We start from the raw sequence: 17,377 nt of genomic DNA, 5'->3' as shown, positions 1-17,377 counted from the left end.
GCACACAGGGGAAGGTTTGGGCCCTGGGGCCGGGGTTCAAATCCTGGCTCTGCCTCTTCCCAGATGCGTGGCCTTGGGCAGCTTCTCGACTTCGGCTCTCCCTCAGTTTCCTCATCTGTGAAATGGGGATTGGGATAACATCTGGGGTGTTGTGAGGATTTGGTGAGTTAACACCCAGAAACCGAGTAGAATAGGGTGTTCTCACTGTGTCAGGTAGGAGGCGGCTACTCAGAGAACCCCCATCTTCCATACAAGGTAAACGGGGTCAGAGGGGCTCAGTGTCTTGCCCAGACTCACAACAATGACCTTGAATCCATGGTCCACCTTCAGAGCCCACACCCACTCCAGACTTCTGGGCTGCCCCACCTCTCATCCTTCCATAAGGAGGTTCCAATAGGAGGAGAAAATATTTACTATCAGTGCTCTGGCCACGCGGCCCCTTTCAGCAGCTACAGGCGAGGGCAGGTGCAGGGCCACGGCCTAGGTTGACCTTGACTTAGCAGCCACGTCTCCATGTGAAGACAGGTTTGCAAGTCTGTGGGTAAGAACCCAGTCTAAACACTAACCCCTCTTGTTACACAGGTTTCTATTGTTTGCCAAAAAGCCAAGCTGTCCCCAAGTCCTAGCTGCACATCCAAGTCTCCTGCCCCTCGTCCACACAGGGCCCCAACCAGGGGGCACTTTGGGTGGGGACTGAGGTCCAGAGCTGTGGAGAGCAGAGGATGCCATCTGCGAAGTGGCCCACCTCCTCCTGGGTTCCTCCAAGGCCCTTAGCACCAGAACCCCCAGGCTCCAGCCATATACCCACCCCCCCACAAGATACATTCACTCCCCAGGCCAGAGATCCAGAGCTGTCAACCCCCAGATGAACCGCCACCTCAGAAACATCCAGATCCTAGCCAGGCCTACTTTAAAATTACATTTTATTTCTCTTTGTGAATATTTGTTGTTGTTTTAAAAAGGTTCATTTTACATTTTCTTCCAGAGTCTTGTGCCTCCTAGTAAGTGCATTGGTCTGTTTTCACAGTACTCTCCACGACCACAGACGGTCCTTATTGCTGGAGGAGTGTGTCCACGCCGGGGAGGGGGACACCAGAGGGATTGGGGACCCAGGTGAGAAGCCTGGGCTCTGCGTTCCTGACATGAGAAGCCGAGGGACCAGACCCAAGCTAAGCCGAGCTTCCTTAGCGGGACCTGGAGCCTCCCCAGGGCCCTCCGAGCCCTGTCTTCCGAAAGGCTAGGAGGGGCAGAGAGCAAGGGGCCGGGCAGTGAGGGGCGGGGCGGAGCAGCAGGGCTCCTCCCAATGGGCCCAGCTGTGGGCCCCTGCCCAGGGCCTGCTCAAACGCAGGAAGCGCGGGCTTGGGGGACTCTGCCCCCAGACAGCTCAGGACCACCACTTACTGTTGGTTCCTACTCCCACCCCTACCCTAGTAAGAACTCCTTAGCGATGACCCAGCCCAGAACCGGCACTCCGGTCCCTGACCCCTCGCCCAGGGCCCTTTCTCCTTTGTAGTGCAAGAAAGACCTGAGTGCAGAGAAGGGCCGTGCCATCAGGAGGCCAGGTCCCGTCCGCGGCAGCCAGCCACTGCCACCCTGACCCCTCCGCAGCCTATGCCCAGATGGGGAGCTGGGACCCATCATCCCCCTCACTTGAGGCTGTGGCCTCTCTGGGTGGCAGGCCTCCCTCCGAACACACCAAGGGGAACTGGCACTTTCCAGGGGGAAGGTCCCAGTCCTGACAGGGGTTCCCCAAGCACCAGGCCGGCAGCCGGCCACACAAAGCTGTTTCCCGTCCAGAGTTTCCAGGAGAGCTGCATGCCTCCCGTCAGGAGCGGGGGGCTCGGGCGATGGCTGGACGTTAAGCACCCCTTGAATAAATACAGTAGCCCGTGGATAAAGGAGCACAGCAAGGACTTCGTGAACCACGCCCACCCACGCTGTCACTGGGACTCCTACATAACGACTCATCTGCAGCAGAAATGGATTATTTCTCTCATCTGACAGTTTTCTGGGCTTGATTATTATCGGTCTGAATGAGGCTGTGGGTTTGTCAAGCTTGGAGGGAGGGGGCCTCCCTCAGCAGGGTGTCCCCTCAGCTCCTGCAAGCAGCCTTCAAGGCAGACATTGCTAAAAAAGCTTGGCGACACGCAGGACCAGGTCCTGGGGCTCCAGAGGGCCCAGGACCCGAAGGAGGGTGACCTCAAGGACCAGCCTCAACCCCAGGCTCACTTCATCACCCTGGCTGTGGTTGCTGGCTCGCTTCTGTGAGGGCCGGCAGCAGGGGGTCTGCCCCTTGCCTCCCGCCTCCCCAGCCTTACCAGATCCAGGCATGCCCATCTGTGGGTGCCCTCACCTGCAGCACCACGGTGCTTGGAGCCCGTCTGCAGGCACCCCCCGGAGAGCCCAGGAGGGGCATCCCCGAGAAGGTGCTGGGTGGCAAGGGCAGGCCTTCTTACCTTTGAACTACAGCTGGGTAAGGTGGCTGGCCCTCCAGGTGTTTGGGACAGTGTGGATGGAAACAGAAAAGCTGCCCACTGAGATGTGCCGACAGAGCCAGCTGGCAATGGGCACTGAGGACCGAGACGGTGGGAATTCCCTGGGCTCAACCTATAACTCACGGGACCCTCCCTCTCTGCTCCTAGGCCCACCCAAGGCAAGTTCCTGCTGCAGAGGAGAGAGGAGAGAGAAGCCCCCCGCAGATCTACCCTGAGCCCGAGCTCACAGCTTGTCTCTGCAGGCACGGAGTAGGGTAAGGGTTCTACCTGGGGTGGAGAGAAGGGACTTTGGGGGCAGAATCTGTCAGTGGTTTCGGCTCAGCTAAAACGGAAGAATGAGCAGCCGGTTTTAGATCTAAATCTGTAGCCCAACCCCCTCCTCCCTCACCTCTGGCGGAAGATGCAAAGTCCAGCAGAAAAGACAAACTGCTCTCTTTGTTTCCGGTTTTTTCCTTTAAAATCGGCTTAAGGCAAAAGTTTGGCAAAGCAAGTCTACATAAGGCCGCGTGACAGAGGACGAGGGGAGCTGCCCGGGCGGGGTGGGGCCGCCGCCCATCAGCCCCAGTGGCATCAGCCCAGGGGGAATCAGCCCCGGTGTGGTGCGACCAGGCTCATCACCAACTCCTCCTCGTCCCACCCCTGAACCTCTTAAAGAGGCGTTAAAAAAAAAAAAAGGAACGGAAAAAGCAGTTGTTTCAGGGAGTCTGTTGCAAGTGAATGACGGAAATTGCGAGGAGAGGAAAGGAGACCCAAGGTGACACTGAGGGCGCACGTGGAGTGGTCGGTCCCGCCTGGGTCTCCCCCCTCCACCAGGGAAGCAGGTCCCAGGAGGGCGGGGGGGCCATCCCCGTGCGTTCGCACAGTGAGATCCGCCCGCTGGAGAAGGTAGAAAGGTTGTATTTTGCTGAACGACTGCAGAGTCCGTGTGGGTTGTTTGCGTGGTGTTATTATTTGGGTGTCACCTCGCAGGCGCCCTGGCTGTTACCGGTGCTTGGGCGGGATCACCACCAGTGCCTTCCCGTACTTGGGCCGCCACATGAGGACCTGAGCGTCATTGGCATTGGGCTTGACCAGGGCGCTGGGCGGGATGGGTTCATTCTTGCTCAGGATTTTGGGCTGGTCCTGGGCGATGGGCTCCCGCAGCCGGGCGCGCTGGCCCAGGGGCCGGTTGGGGTTCACCTCAATGCTGAGCTGCATGCGCCAGTGCAGTGTCTGCAAAATGATCATGTCGTTGGTCGAGGTGTTGGTGGCTACCAGCCACGTGATGAAGCTCTGGTCCCGGTAGATGTTGGTCAGCTTGGCCACATTGCTCTCGCTGACGGGCACGGCCCACGTGACGCTGGGGTAAAAGTTGTCATTCATGCTGATGATGAACTTGGAGTCTCTCTTGGTGGGGCCCACGATGGTGCAGGTCTCTGTGGTGTTGCCGTACCAGGGGTAGTTCACCCCGTCCGAGTCGCTGATGGCCTCAATCTTGCCTTCCTGGAGGTCTGGGAGCTCCCAGCTGGACCTGAGGATGGGAAGGCCAGTTTACTCAGCCAGCCACGCACAGGCTCGTCTGCATCCCCTTGTCCCTGGGGCTTACCTCCCCAGGGGGGCCAGACAGTAAACAGACACCCAACATCATGTCAGGGAACTGGGGCACCCCTAGACATGGCCCCCCTCAAAAGCCACATCCTGTTCTCTTGCATCATCTCAAATTGGTCTCCCCCGGAAACCGCTGTAGACAGGGCTGGATTCTGGCTGGGCTTTGGGAAGCCCTAACTGCCCCTGCCCTCAAGGGAGGGGCCTGGGGGCAGCACACAGTAATGGGGGGCCCTAACCTGCGCTGTGCGCCCCCCACTCCCGTGTCCCAGCGGCTGGTGGGACGGCCACATGCAACCCTGTGACTTTGGTTAGGGTGGAGGCCACTGGCCCCGAGAGGCTGGGGTGGGGCTACTCTCCTGGCCACGCAGCATGTCAGGGCGGCCTGGGTAGGAGTGCAAGTGGCAGGGAGTTTCTTTCTCTTGCTTTAGGGGCCCCCAGTGGCCGTGGGGTCGGCACATGTGGGAGTGATTTCAGCCCCTCATTGACCAGCGTGTGACCGGGGTCAAACACCCGCCTGCCCCCGAGCTTTGGTGTCCAGCACCGGGGCCAGGGGCATGGGAACCAGCGCTCAGGGCCCTCGCCAAGGCTCTGGCCCCTCCCCCCCACACCTCCTCCACCACACGTGGGCCTGGGCTCCCTGGCCCTCCGCCCAGCAAGGCCAACACCGTGGGCGGTGCCCTCTGCTCCCCACCGCCCACCCTCCCCCCTCCTCGTTTCTGCTCATGCCCTCCTAGAATAGGAAGCACAGCTCAGCCAGAATGGCTCCCACCTGGCTGGCCCCTGTCTTCGGAGCAGTAGAACCAAGAAAACTAACCAGCCGGTCTCAAAACGCTGCTCTCAGTCCCAGCCTCGGGGCCAGCTTTACAATCAATGCCTCCTGGACTTGCTGCAGCTGCCGGGGAACCTGCACTTGCAGCTTCGGGCCGGGCTGAGAACCAGCAGCACTTGGTCAGCCCAACTTGCTTGCAGGGGGTTCAGCCTCCTGGCAGCCGGGCTGTCCAGAGCTCGGACTCAGGAAACCTAGTGACCTTGCTGAAAGTCTCAGCCACCCTCTCACTGGTGTGAGACCCTGGGCAAAATCCCAGCCCTCCCTGGACCCCAGACTCATCACCCACATCCCACCTGGGGTCATGGAAGGACACAGGCAGGAACATGCCAGTCCAGGGCAGGGCACAAGACAAATGCCAGTGATTGGTGCCTGCTAGCACCATTGCTGTCACTATTGTTACTATAATAATAACTCTGTGACAGAAGAGGACTGTCCTAAGTTGCTCTGAGGACACGTGGCTGGGGGCACAGCAGCGTCTGGGGACCCCACCCCTTAGAAACTCATCAACAATCACATCCACCCCACCAGACAGATAAAGTAACGGCAGCTGGACGGGGGGGGGGTCTTTTTCCCAAGTCTTAAAAACTCCACAACACACACATCCCCCCCACCAGACAGATAAAAGAACGGCAGCTGGACGGGGGGGGGGTCTTTTTCCCAAGTTGATTTAGCTAAGCAATCAGGCCTGGGCACCTGCCATACCAAAGCTCAGGACACTTTGCCCCCAGAATTCCGCACACCTGTGTACACCAGTGGTGCTCTCCAGAATATACTACTTTACAAAATGCATTCCTATTCATAGCAGCATTATTCACAATAGCCAAAAGGTGGAAACAACTGAAGTGTCCATCAACGGATGATGGATAAAGTGGTCTATCCATGCAATGGAATATTATTCATCCTTAAAAAGGAAATTCTGACACATGCTACAACATGGATGAACCTTGAAGACATTATGCAAAGTGAAATAAGTCAGACACAAAAGGACAAATCCTGTATGATTCCACATATATGAGGTCCCTAGAAGAGTCAAATTCACAGAGACAGAAAGTAGAATGTCGGTTGCCAGGGGCTGGGAGAGGGAAACGGGGGAGTCAGCGTTTCATGAGAGCGGAGTTTCAGTTGGGGAAGATGAAAATGTTCTGGAAATAGACACACAACAATGTGGATGTACTTAATGCTGCCAAACTTAAAAATGGTTAAGATGGTAAATTTTATGTATATCTAATCACAATGTAAAAAATGCACTCCCCTACTGAAATGCATCGTTTAATGTTAGCAGTTAGCAAATTTGGGGCCACTACAGGAGGGATGATCAGGAATGTGATTTTGCTAATTTTTCTGTTTATTTCATTAAAAAGGTCACAAAATTAGGGTAACACCTGCCTAGTAGGCCATCTCCTGCCCGGGGCCCTGAGCTCATCAAACGCCAAGGAGGAGGTCACAGTCGTGAGCCGGCAGATTCGGCTGTCCCCGGGGGTGGCCGCCATGGACCAGAGAAGGGGGTCAGGGTCTCTGTCCCGAATTTCTCAGAAGCCTGTGCCCCACCCATGCCCAGCCTCCTGTGGTGGAAGGTACCCACTCTGTCTTCTCACAGTGGTTATACTTGCTTATAAAAGTGGTTTTTGCTTTGTTTTTAAGGCAGAAAAGCCATCTTTTTGCCAAAAGACCTTTTCTCTTGCCTTTGCCTTCTTTCACTTCCTAAGAGCTGGCTTGTTGTGGGACGCGGGGTTGCCACCAGAATGGCCTCTGGCTCAGTCACAGACGGGTGACAGTCCCCATGAGCTGGCAGACAGCCGTGTCTCATGTGGGGTATTACTCAGAACCAGGGCCAAGGGCGTCTGTTTTCAAATCATCACAAACCAGCTGGGCTGGCTCTGGGCCCCGTGGTCCAGTCTCCCCGTCAAGGTGGTGGAGGGAGCATGGTTAAGGGCACAGCTTCCGAGGGACGTGGACCAGCCAGGGTCCAGTCTCCCCCCGGCTACTAGTCACAAATCTCTGAGCCCCACATTGGTTCACTGTGGGTAACCGCACCCACCTTCAAGGTTTTTGAGATGATTAAATGCGTCAATATATACTACCTGGTACACAGTAAACAGCAATACGTGGAAACTTCCGGAGACCATTGGAGTGAGGCTTGCCTCTAACACTAATGGATTTGCCAGCCCTGATGTGACCTGAAGCCTTTTGACCTCATTTATGTTTTCAGATTATCCATGCTCTGAAAGGAATGATTCCATACAGTTCCTGCCTCTAAGCCTTCCTGTTTGTTCTGGGATGACCTTGGGCTTCAAGGCAGACCCTCAGTTTTCCACCTTCTGGGTGGAGGGGTGAGTTTGGACCCGGGTCCTGCACACCCTGAGCCTTCCTGTTTGCACAGCGGGGACAATACAGGTGCACATGCCAACGAAAGGTGTAGGCAAGGCTCCCAGCTCCGTGCCCAGCACACTGATGCTCAACCAGCAGATTTAGGTGGAGGAGGGGCATTTTGTGAACACGAGGAAATGCCCATTTCTGCCCCAGCACCTTCTCTCCAGACCTCAGGGCAGGTCGTGTCAGGCCTCCTACAGGCCAGCAGGAGGCCCTGGTCTCCCCCGTGTCCTTCCCCTTTGCTCACTGGCCTGTGCTGGTCTTCAGGGCAACACTGGCTACAGAATTTGTGGGACCAGGGGGTGAAGTGAAAATAGGAGGCCCCTTTTTCAAAAATAAAGAATTGCCACGTGGTGACAGCAGAGCATGGAACCACGCAAGGGGCCCTTCTGAGCATGGGGCCCTTTTGAGCACGGGGCCCAGTGGGATGGTGCAGTCCCCACGCCTGGGAAACTGGCCTGCTTCCGTGGGCCCCGTCACACTCCCACCCTCATCCCAGAGGTGTGGGAACCCAGAGGACAGCAGGCAAGTCCAGGCTTGAAGCTGGACCTCAGAATGCTTTCTGGGGCCCCCTTGCAGCACATCTGAGACAGACTCCTCAGCGTCCCTCAATGCCCATTCCTTCTGCAGCCCCATCCACCATGCACTCAACAGATGTTTGCAGGGACCTGCCATTGACGCTGGTCACGATGCTGTGAAAGGAGGACAGAGCTGCTGACCTGGTCATCAGTGATGCCAGGGGGGCCTGCAGCCTCTGGGCGCCCAGTACCATCCCTGACTCCCGCTCGCCTCCAGACTGCCCCACCTTCTGCTCTGCCTTCGCCCTGGCCATGACCCCTCACCTCTCCCAGCCTCCTCTTGCCACCTGCCACCTTGCCCCCCACACACACCACACACACACACACACACCATGCACACACACACACACACACACACACACACACACACACACACACACACACACACACACACACACACAGCCTTCCCAGGCTCCAGACCCACCAGCCATCCCTCTAATGGGCTGTGCCCTCCCAACTCAGCGTCTTTGGCCACGAGCAGCGTCCCCCACCCCCCTCCTGTCCTAGCCAGTGGTACCCACGGCTCATCTCTGGAGCCCCCAGGGAAGCTCACCTGGACCCTTCACACGAGGCCTGGTGCCCCCATATTCGACCTTTGTCCTGCTGCTTCCTGGGACACGCACGGGGGTGATTTAATAATCATGCCACCCTTTGTTGACGACCTCACTCCCAGACAGACCACAGGGGCCGAGAAGCAGGGGCCAGGCCTCCAGAATCTACCCTGGTGCCCGGCCTAGACTCAGACACAATAGAGGCAGGTGGCCTGGATCAGTGGCGGTGGGCAGCCTGCCCCGTTTCTCCTTCAGGGCCTGAGCCCCACAAAGGGGTCCCAGTGATGAGTTTAGGGTGCCCAAAGCTGCCTCTGCTTGTGTACTTTCTCACCTGGAGCAGCTGCGGCTGGGACAGCCATGCCCAGCACAGGTCGTCCCCGCTGCAACACTGGTGATAGTGGTCACGTCCCCTGAGCGCATCAGACGTGCTGGGCGCCCTGCGTACAAACATCCACACAGGCTTCTCCTCAGTTACCCCGGGGCTGCAACTGAGGGTGTTTTATAGAGGAGACTTGGGGACATCAGAGGCCTGACCCAGGGGAGCCACCAGGCATGACCCACAGCCTGAGCGAGCTCTTACCCATGGCCTCCAACGGCCCCTCACCCAGCACACACACGCATACATGCATATGCATGCACACACACATATGCACACACACACGTGCACACACATACACGTAGACACACACATACAGGTTCTTACCCATCTGGCTTCCAACAGACCCTCACCTGAAATACACACACGGCTCTGAGCAACATGACCTAGAGTGTAAGTCTGAGGGCCCTGGGAGCACACCTTTCCCAGCTGCTTTGTGCCAGGCAGGGTGGCGAGCCTGAGCCTGGGCTCTCTCCTAGGCACGGGTGGACCCTTGTGCCCCCATGGGCCCTCGTCTCTCCCAGCTCTCTGACTGCATTTTGAATTCTGGACAACAGAGCACCTGGTCTCAGAGCAGAGTTCCCAAACTTCACATCTCTTTCCTCATTTTGGTCCTGTTTACGTATCTCCTGTGCTATTATTCACTTAATATTTTTTCCTTGAAATTAATCACTTTTTAAAAAAACTCAACTAAATTTAGCTTTTCCTATGGAACACCTTTGAAATAACAGGTCGGATATATTGGGTATATATATATATTTTTTTTTTTTCTAATACACATTAGAATAAATATGTGGCTTTAAATTACAATCATACTTAAGCTGAAATGAGTTCTCCTAAATATTATTTCACGTTCCACAAGTGGCACCGTTGGGCACTCTAAGAAACACATTTACAGATGGCGACTTGGGGCTCGAGGGCAAGAGGGCTGCCCAGGGCACAAGGTTCTTCTGCCCAGCGCTGGTTTCAGTGCCCTCCTGGGGGCCAGATGGGCGCTTAGGGATTTTCTCACCTGGTCCCCAATTTTACAGAGCTTACTGTTTTTTTGCAATTTGCAAAAAGTTCCAATTTTGTAAAATGTTTGCAATTTTACGAGAAATGAGGCCCAAGAGCCCCCTTCCAAACCAGACTGGGACCCTGGTTTCCTGACTCCTGCCCTGGGCGGCCGCCCACTGTGCTGGCCCCTGCCCACCAGACAGGTCACCAGGAGCCCCTTCCCTGGGGGAGGAGCTGGAGGTGTCCCCTCCCCACCTGCCCCTAGGGTTCCCCCAAACAACAAACACCACTTTTTCTTCCCACCTTACCCTTCTTTGCCCAGGCCACACTCCCAGGGCCTAACACGAGGGGGAAAGGGCCAACAGCGTTTTAGTTTTTAGTTATAAAACTGTGTTTTTGTTTAAAAAAAAAAAAAAAAGGTAAGCCATCGAGAAGTACAAAATGTGAGAAACGATGAGGCTGCCCTGGTGGCGCCGTGGTTGAGAGTCTGCCTGCCGATGCAGGGGATGTGGGTTCGTGCCCCGGTCCGGGAAGATCCCACATGCCGCAGAGCGGCTGGGCCCGTGAACCATGGCCGCTGAGCCTGCGCTTCCGGAGCCTGTGCTCCGCAATGGGAGAGGCCACAACGGTGAGAGGCCCGCGTACCGCAAAAAAAAACAAAAAGTGAGAAACGAAAGTCCTGTCTTCCGTGCTTCCGCCTCCCTCGCTGAGGTTACTCACCACATTACACTCTGATAAACATCCTTCTAGAGCATCCTCCCTGCACATACACACAGTAAATGTTCCCGTTTCTAGCGCTTTTAACAAAAATGGATTCCTACCCTACATATTTTACAACTTCTTTTAATGCAACCATGATAACATGACAGGGAATCTCTAGCTTCTCCTCATGTGTAAGAGCCTCAGCCTATTCTGCCCTGGAGACAGACCATAGTTTCACCCCCTACTGATGGACACTTGGGGTGCTCATGGCTCTTCAGTGGTAGACAGGGCTGGAGTTTCTGTCCCCACACATACGTCCTTCTGCCCTGCTTCCTGCATTCACATATTCGTTGATTCACTTGCTCAGGAGATTTCTGTGTGTGCCTGCCATACTCCAGGCACCAGGCCAGGGGCTCAGTTTCTCTAAGACAGACTCTAAAAGTAGGACAAGAGAGTTGAAGGGCATGTGTGCTTGAAATTGTAGTGGACAAAGCCAAGCTCACCTTCAGGAAGCTGCCTAAATTGTACCCCCAGGAACAGCACGGGAGGCTGCCTACTCCCCCCGCCCCACAGCAGGCATTACTGATCTTTTGCATTTTTACCCAGACCCGATCAGCAAAAACAAAAAGCATCTCCGTATTTCATTGCCGTTTGCCTGATCACTGTGCTGTCGGAGCCTCCTCACATGTCTCTAGAAGCTGCCAGCTTTTGTCTTCAGCCCTCAGAAGGTGAGGGTGGGTGCGATCGCTTGGCCAGGGCCGGTTCAGGGGGAGTTCTTTTGGGGCCAGGCCGTCTCCCCAAACTTCCTCCCACCCCAAAGCCTGGAAACGAGAACTTCCCTCTCCTGCCTCCACCAGGGCCCCACAGATGGGGGAGGCTGTCTTCCGCTCGCAGAGAGGAAGCATCGTCCTCAATTGTTCTGCACGAGCCCAGGCTGCAGGAAGAGGCCACATGGTCACAGGGGCCATTCCTCCTGACCCGGCCCCTGAGCACTGGAGCAGAGCAAGCCTCCTGGGGCAAGTGGCCTCAGGTCTCAGCGGCCCTGGCCTCACCATAAAATCAGGACCTCACGGGGTCCTTGGGAGACCAGAGAGTGAACGGGGAGCTGGGGAAGCCACACAGCATCACCCCAGCTCCAGCATCCCCTGGCCAGAGGCCTCAGGCCCCCCCACCCCTGCCTAGCCCTTTCCCACCAGCCTCATAATCCTGTGACAGCAGATGTCACCGCAGGTTCTGGCTGGAAAGACCCTCAGAGGTCTCGTCGCCCGAGATTCTCATACTGTAGGCAGGTATGTGAAACCCAACCCAGGAGAAGAAAGAACAGTAATGACTCCAACACGGCAATCTCTGTGCTGACTCTCTGCCAGGCTCTGTGTAATTGATGATGAATTATTACTAGTTACGGTATGGATAGCGACGACATATACTATCTCATTTAATCCCTCAAACAACCCTGCGATGAGGAACTACTCTCCCCATTTCATAGAAGGGAACAGTGAGGCTCAGAAACATTGAGAGCCTGGCCCAAGCTCGCCACACCCGTGGACGGTGGAGCTGGAGCCACGCCTGGCTGGACAAGGGCACAGGCGGGTGGCACTGTCAACCCAGAGAGACCCCATCTCCTGAGCTGCTCTCTTCCCCTCACCCCAAGCCTGACCTTTGGCAGAACCCTGAGCCAGAACCAACCTTGACCTTGGCCATGGGCCAGATTCTCTTGGGGCTCCAGAGGAGGGCAAACTAGGGATAACGTGAAGCATCTCCCACACGGGAGAAACTGTGACTCGTCACTCGGAATACTGTGCCAGCTGACAGGTGGCGGCTGAGGATTGTGGAGGATGGGGTGGTGGAGGCAGGCGGATCCAACAGTGTTCTGGGGGGGGGGGCTTCGAAAGCTATGTGGGTTGGACCCCAAACCACATAGAATCCTCTCAAGCTGGCACAAGAGACTCACTATCTTCTAGCTCTCGTCTGTAAGTCGGGGTATTCCTGGGGTGGCACGTGGCATTGTTCCACTGCAAATATTTCCAACCCACGACATTCAAAAGGGTCCTCCTCCTGGATTAGAGATTAATTTCAAGCGGGGATAATGTTTGGGGGTATTATGGGTTTTGCTTAAGTATTTGGAATTAATATTTTTAATACAAGCCCATTTGGCAAGAACAGAAGCCCTAACCTAACCTTTACCACATTGCCGTTCCCTCCCCAGGCCATTAAAGCCCAGCGCCCATGTGGGTTTCGTTTTAAGCCTTCAGAGTGTCTGGGTCTAGCCCTGTAGTTCTCAACCAGGGGTGACTTCGCACCCCTCCCGGGGACATGGGGCAGTGTCTGGAGACATGTTTGGTTGTCAGAACAGGGGGAGGGAGGCTGCTGGCATTGAGTGGGTAGAGACCAGGGACGCTGCCCAACATCCTGCAGTGCACAGGACAGCCCGGTCCTGGCAAAGTTAGGGGACAGTTCCGGGCAGCCTGAGGCCGCTGGTCATCCCAGCGCTCACCATCCCTCACTTTCTTTCACATCACGGGTCTTAAAAATATGAAGAGCGGGGGGGGAGCAGCGGTGGGGGAGCCGGGAAGGGTATTTTCATCACATCAAAATGCTTCCGTTTACATTCGAGCAGGTGCAGCTGTCCAGGCTTATTCTGGAGGGTGCCAGTTGAATACAGAGCCTCCCCATGGGCCAGAGGAACCGTGCTATTTGGTAATTCAGTTTCTTAATATAATTTTGTTGATTAATAACCAATCGAGCAGTTTCCAACTCAGCATTTCAGCCACGGGTCACCTACACCTGTCCTCTCCCCGAATCCTCCCAGCAGCCTAAGCGTGGGGGTTCTTACCCTGTTCACAGATGGCAAAAGCAAACCTCCAAGAGGTGACCTGCCGAGGCCCCAGAGCCAGTACTGGGCCGTAATTCTGACCCCGGGGCCTAAGCCCATTAACGACCAGTCCATCCTGCCCCTCCAGGGAGCCTCAAACTCTGCCCTTTCTCCAGGGCTGGTCCTATCCCAACCAGGAGTCCAGTGGACCCAGGAGAACGAGGTATGCGGGACACAGGGGTCCCTGCGCTGAAGGCGTGTCCCGAGAGGTGGAGGGAACAAAAGGAAACACATGGAACTCAAGGAAAACAGACTTCAACCACTTGAAAACTCAAATCGTCCATGACTTACACTATTATTAAATTCTTAAAAGTCAGGGAGTGGGCCCTCTGTGAAAGAGGAAGACCTGGGCTGGCGAGAAAATTCCACACAAAGAGTAATTTACATCTGTCCAAATTCTGTCGTTTCGGCCCTGATTCTCAACTCGTTACATATCCCATCACCCATTTCCCATCCAATAGAAGAATCAGAACAGTAATAACACTGTTAAGGACGACAGTCACTTGCAGTAAGTGTTGACCGTGGGCTTGGCGGAGTGCCGGCTGCTTGACCAATGTCATCTCCCGTAATTCAATAAGCCGTGGTGCAAGGGCTATGACTGGCCCCAATTTGCAGACGAGGAAACCGAGGGTCAGAGTGGCTCAGGTCACACCCTGGAAAGTGGCAGAGCCTGGACTCAAGCCCAGGTCTGCTTGACTGCAGTCTAGACGTGCACTGGGTTCCTCTAACCGGGAACCAAGGACTAGCACAGACAGAGAAAGGTCACCTCAGGTCTCCTGATACACGCCTGTCTCCGGCCATGGCGCTCGGATGGACTCAGAGCCAACAAAGGGAGTACAGGCCTTGAAGACGGCCATGGCGCTCGGATGGACTCAGAGCCAACAAAGGGAGTACAGGGCCTTGAAGACTCTGTAAACATCCCCCACCCACCCACCCCCGTGCACAGATGGGGAAGCTGAGGCTCCAAGCCAGGCCCACTCCCTCCCCACCACACGCCACGTCCATCTCTGCAGAACTCAGTCCCTTTAGCTTTCCCCAATGTTCTTCCTCTTGGAGCTTGCATCTTTCCAAGTTCAGAAGGACCCTCTGGCTTCCTTACCCTTTCTAGGGAAGAAAACAAGCGGAGCCTAAAAGCCCTAGTTAAACCTTTGTGTCTTGCCAGTTGCCCCAGATGCCTTGCAAAGCCTGAGGAGGTTTTGGGCTTAAGGCTTCTTAGGGAAGGTCCACACCGAATAACTAAGACTCATGTTTCCCTTCTTGGGATAGAAAGTCAGCCCCCAGCCTGGTTTAAGAGCCACTTGGAGAATTAGACTTGGATGTAGACGTCGGGTGGACAGAGGGGAGCCGATGCGTGTCCAGATATGCGCCATGTGCACCTCTGGGGCGGTCGTGGTTACACCTAGCTTTAAGTTTTTCCATGATCATCCTGTTGCCCTTGCAACTTCAGTCATCAAGTGGAGAAGCCACAAGATTTGGTGTCCCCTCCCCACCCTCTCTAATTTCAGCTGGCCCAGGATATTCTCCTTTTTTGTTTTTTTGTTTTTTTTTTGCGGTACGCGGGCCTCTCACTGCTGTGGCCTCTCCCGTTGCGGAGCACAGGCTCCGGACGCGCAGGCTCAGCGGCCATGGCTCACGGGCCCAGCCGCTTCACGGCATGTGGGATCTTCCCGGACCGGGGCACGAACCCGTGCCCCCTACATTGGCAGGCGGACTCTCAACCACTGTGCCACCAGGGAAGCCTGGGATATTCTTAAATCAGTGAAGAGTTCCAAGTCCTTGGGAAAGTCTACTCCATTCCTCACCTGCGGGACCGGGGAGGGATGCTGCACAGGGTAGAGACCCCGAGAGACAGGCTGTGGGCGAGTGTCCATGGCCAGCCATGGGAGTCACGGGGGTCAAGTTGAGGGGCTGCCCTTGGGGCCTGCCTGGTGCTCTCAGAAGCGTCCTCGTGCTATTGTCACCACCCTGTCTTAGGCGGCCCTTCAAGTTAAGTCACCTCCCCCTCTGTCTACAGCTGTTCTTGCCACACGCAGGATGACCATCTCTAGGGTCAGAGAACATGCCAGGGGCTCAGGGTGCTGCACCGAGAGGTACACCCTCCTGGGGACATTCTGGGGACTGGGCTGGACAGAAGAGGTCTGTGGGCCGCTCTCAGCCCTTAGGGGCCCACTGGACCCTTCTGGACACAGACACTGGCTGTCCACATGAAGTGGCCTGCTGCTGCGGAGAGAGAAAACACTGCACTGAAACGCACACCGGGTCTCTAAAACCCTCTCAAACAAAACTCCATCCGGAACAGAGCAGAGTGTTCCCCCAGGTCCTGATGTGCCTCTGAAAACACCAGGGGACGAGTTCAGGTCCAACACAGAGCCCTGCACACTAAAGCTGGAGGCTGCAGAGGCCCAGCTCTCCTTCCCTGAGTACCTGCCACGTGTGCAGGTCTGAGCCGGGCCAAGCCGCAGCCTCTCTAGTGACCCGGGACAGCATGCGTGCTTTGACAAAGAGGCACCTGGTGGAACGTCCCTCTGCTTTCTGGGCATCTTGCAGGGAGGGGTACGGGAACCGCAGGGGGCCAGGGACAGTGGAAGGGAAGGTCCTAGAGCCGTGACCCCAATCTGAATCAACAGGCAAGCCCTCTAGGTCACCTGGCCAAGGAGGAATCAGAGGCCACTTCCATGTCTGCCTAACACTTCCCTCTGGCCCTGGTGGGACCCCTCTCTAACCCCCCCGAGCTCACCCCCAGACCCCCAAGCTCCCCCATCCCAGGGGCCCCCCGAAGCTTGCTCCTGAGCAGTACTCACATGCCCTGCTCCCCATACTGGTTGTAGAACTCCATGTGGCTGCACGCCTGAATCCAGCCAACTATCCAGGTCTCCTTCTTGGGGATGGGCGGCATGACCACCTGGGCCGAGGCACGGAAGTGGGGTGTCCGGTAGCGGAGCACCACGCTGGAGGACTCGTCGATGCTGGTGGGGATGGGATCGATAGAGGCCTTGACATCGATCACCGTGATGCCTTCCCGGAAGACTCTGGCTTTGCCCCCGATGCTCTGAATACAGCCCATGGCACACAGTACGGCTCTGATCCCCAGGGAAGGCCAGCAGTCCCAGAGAAAATCAGGCATTGAAAGGATGGAGGCTGCCGGACCCAGTGCAGACAGTACAGCTCTCCAATCTCAAATCTCAAGACTGATATCCATAGGATAGAAAATTCACTGAGTGGAGGGGGTTTGCATATCACTACCTCGGGCCTGATTATAAATAAGGATTTTGCTGCATTTCAAGGGCCCTGGGTTCTCTCTTCTGCTAGCAGTGGACAAAAATCACCGATATTCTTTGGGTTAAAAAAAGAAAAGTTTGGAGGTTAATGCATAATCATGTTGTGCAGACATCCAGCCCTTCCTTCTGTGCCTCACACGCGGGGAACGCAGCTCAGAGACGCTCCCTGAGGTCTTGAGGCGAAGAAGGCAAATGCCGGCAGGCACAGAAGGAAGGAAGGCTCCGTCGCCTGCGCGGTGCCGCCACCCTCGCTGCAGAAGACCGACTTCCTACCCTTTTACCTTCCGCACGCGCTCGGGGCACACGCACCCGGCCGCTCGCCCAGCCCGGCCGAATCAATGGAAGAGCAGTTTCTGTTCAATCCGCCGAGGTCTGGGCGCCCTCGGTGGCTTCCAGGAGGCGAGCGCCCGGCTCCCGCGGGGTCCCGGAGGAGCGCGGCGCGGATCCCCGTCGGCGACCACTCGCGGGCACGCCGCGTCCCCTCGCCGCTGTCGCTGTCGCCGCCCGCCGCCGTGCGGGGCCCCAGGGCTGCGTTCGGGCCGCCGCCTGGTTCGCCGCGACCGCCGAGGACCTGGTGGGAGGTGGAAGGGACAGAGCGTCAAGGCCCGCCTCAAAGTTGAGCCGAACTTTGCTGCGGGGGGCGCGCGGGGCGGCGACGCGTCTGCGCGGGGCGCGGGCTGCGGAGCTGACGGCGCAGCTCTGTGAGGTCTGCCCGGAGGCGGCGGCCCGCCCCCCGCCCCCCC

The 17,377-nt window shown here is 56.5% G+C and overlaps 1 protein-coding gene across 1 annotated transcript; it reads right to left on the bottom strand.

Annotated features, from left to right (window-relative positions):
- Nucleotides 1-3,476: 3,476 nt before the first annotated feature.
- FAM78A (family with sequence similarity 78 member A) lies at nucleotides 3,477-16,480 on the bottom strand. Its single transcript, XM_007453123.1, has 2 exons — nucleotides 16,158-16,480; nucleotides 3,477-4,005 (listed from the first exon to the last, which is right to left on the bottom strand). Exons 1-2 carry the CDS (start codon nucleotides 16,478-16,480, stop codon nucleotides 3,477-3,479), a joined length of 852 nt encoding a protein of 283 aa, XP_007453185.1.
- Nucleotides 16,481-17,377: the final 897 nt, after the last annotated feature.

This window comes from Lipotes vexillifer, unplaced genomic scaffold (genome assembly GCF_000442215.2).
Source record: "Lipotes vexillifer unplaced genomic scaffold, Lipotes_vexillifer_v1.1 scaffold149, whole genome shotgun sequence".
Classification (NCBI taxonomy): domain Eukaryota; kingdom Metazoa; phylum Chordata; class Mammalia; order Artiodactyla; family Lipotidae; genus Lipotes; species Lipotes vexillifer.
The sequence above is the reverse complement of the archived record's forward strand: the minus strand, read 5'-3'. Positions and strand labels throughout refer to the sequence as shown.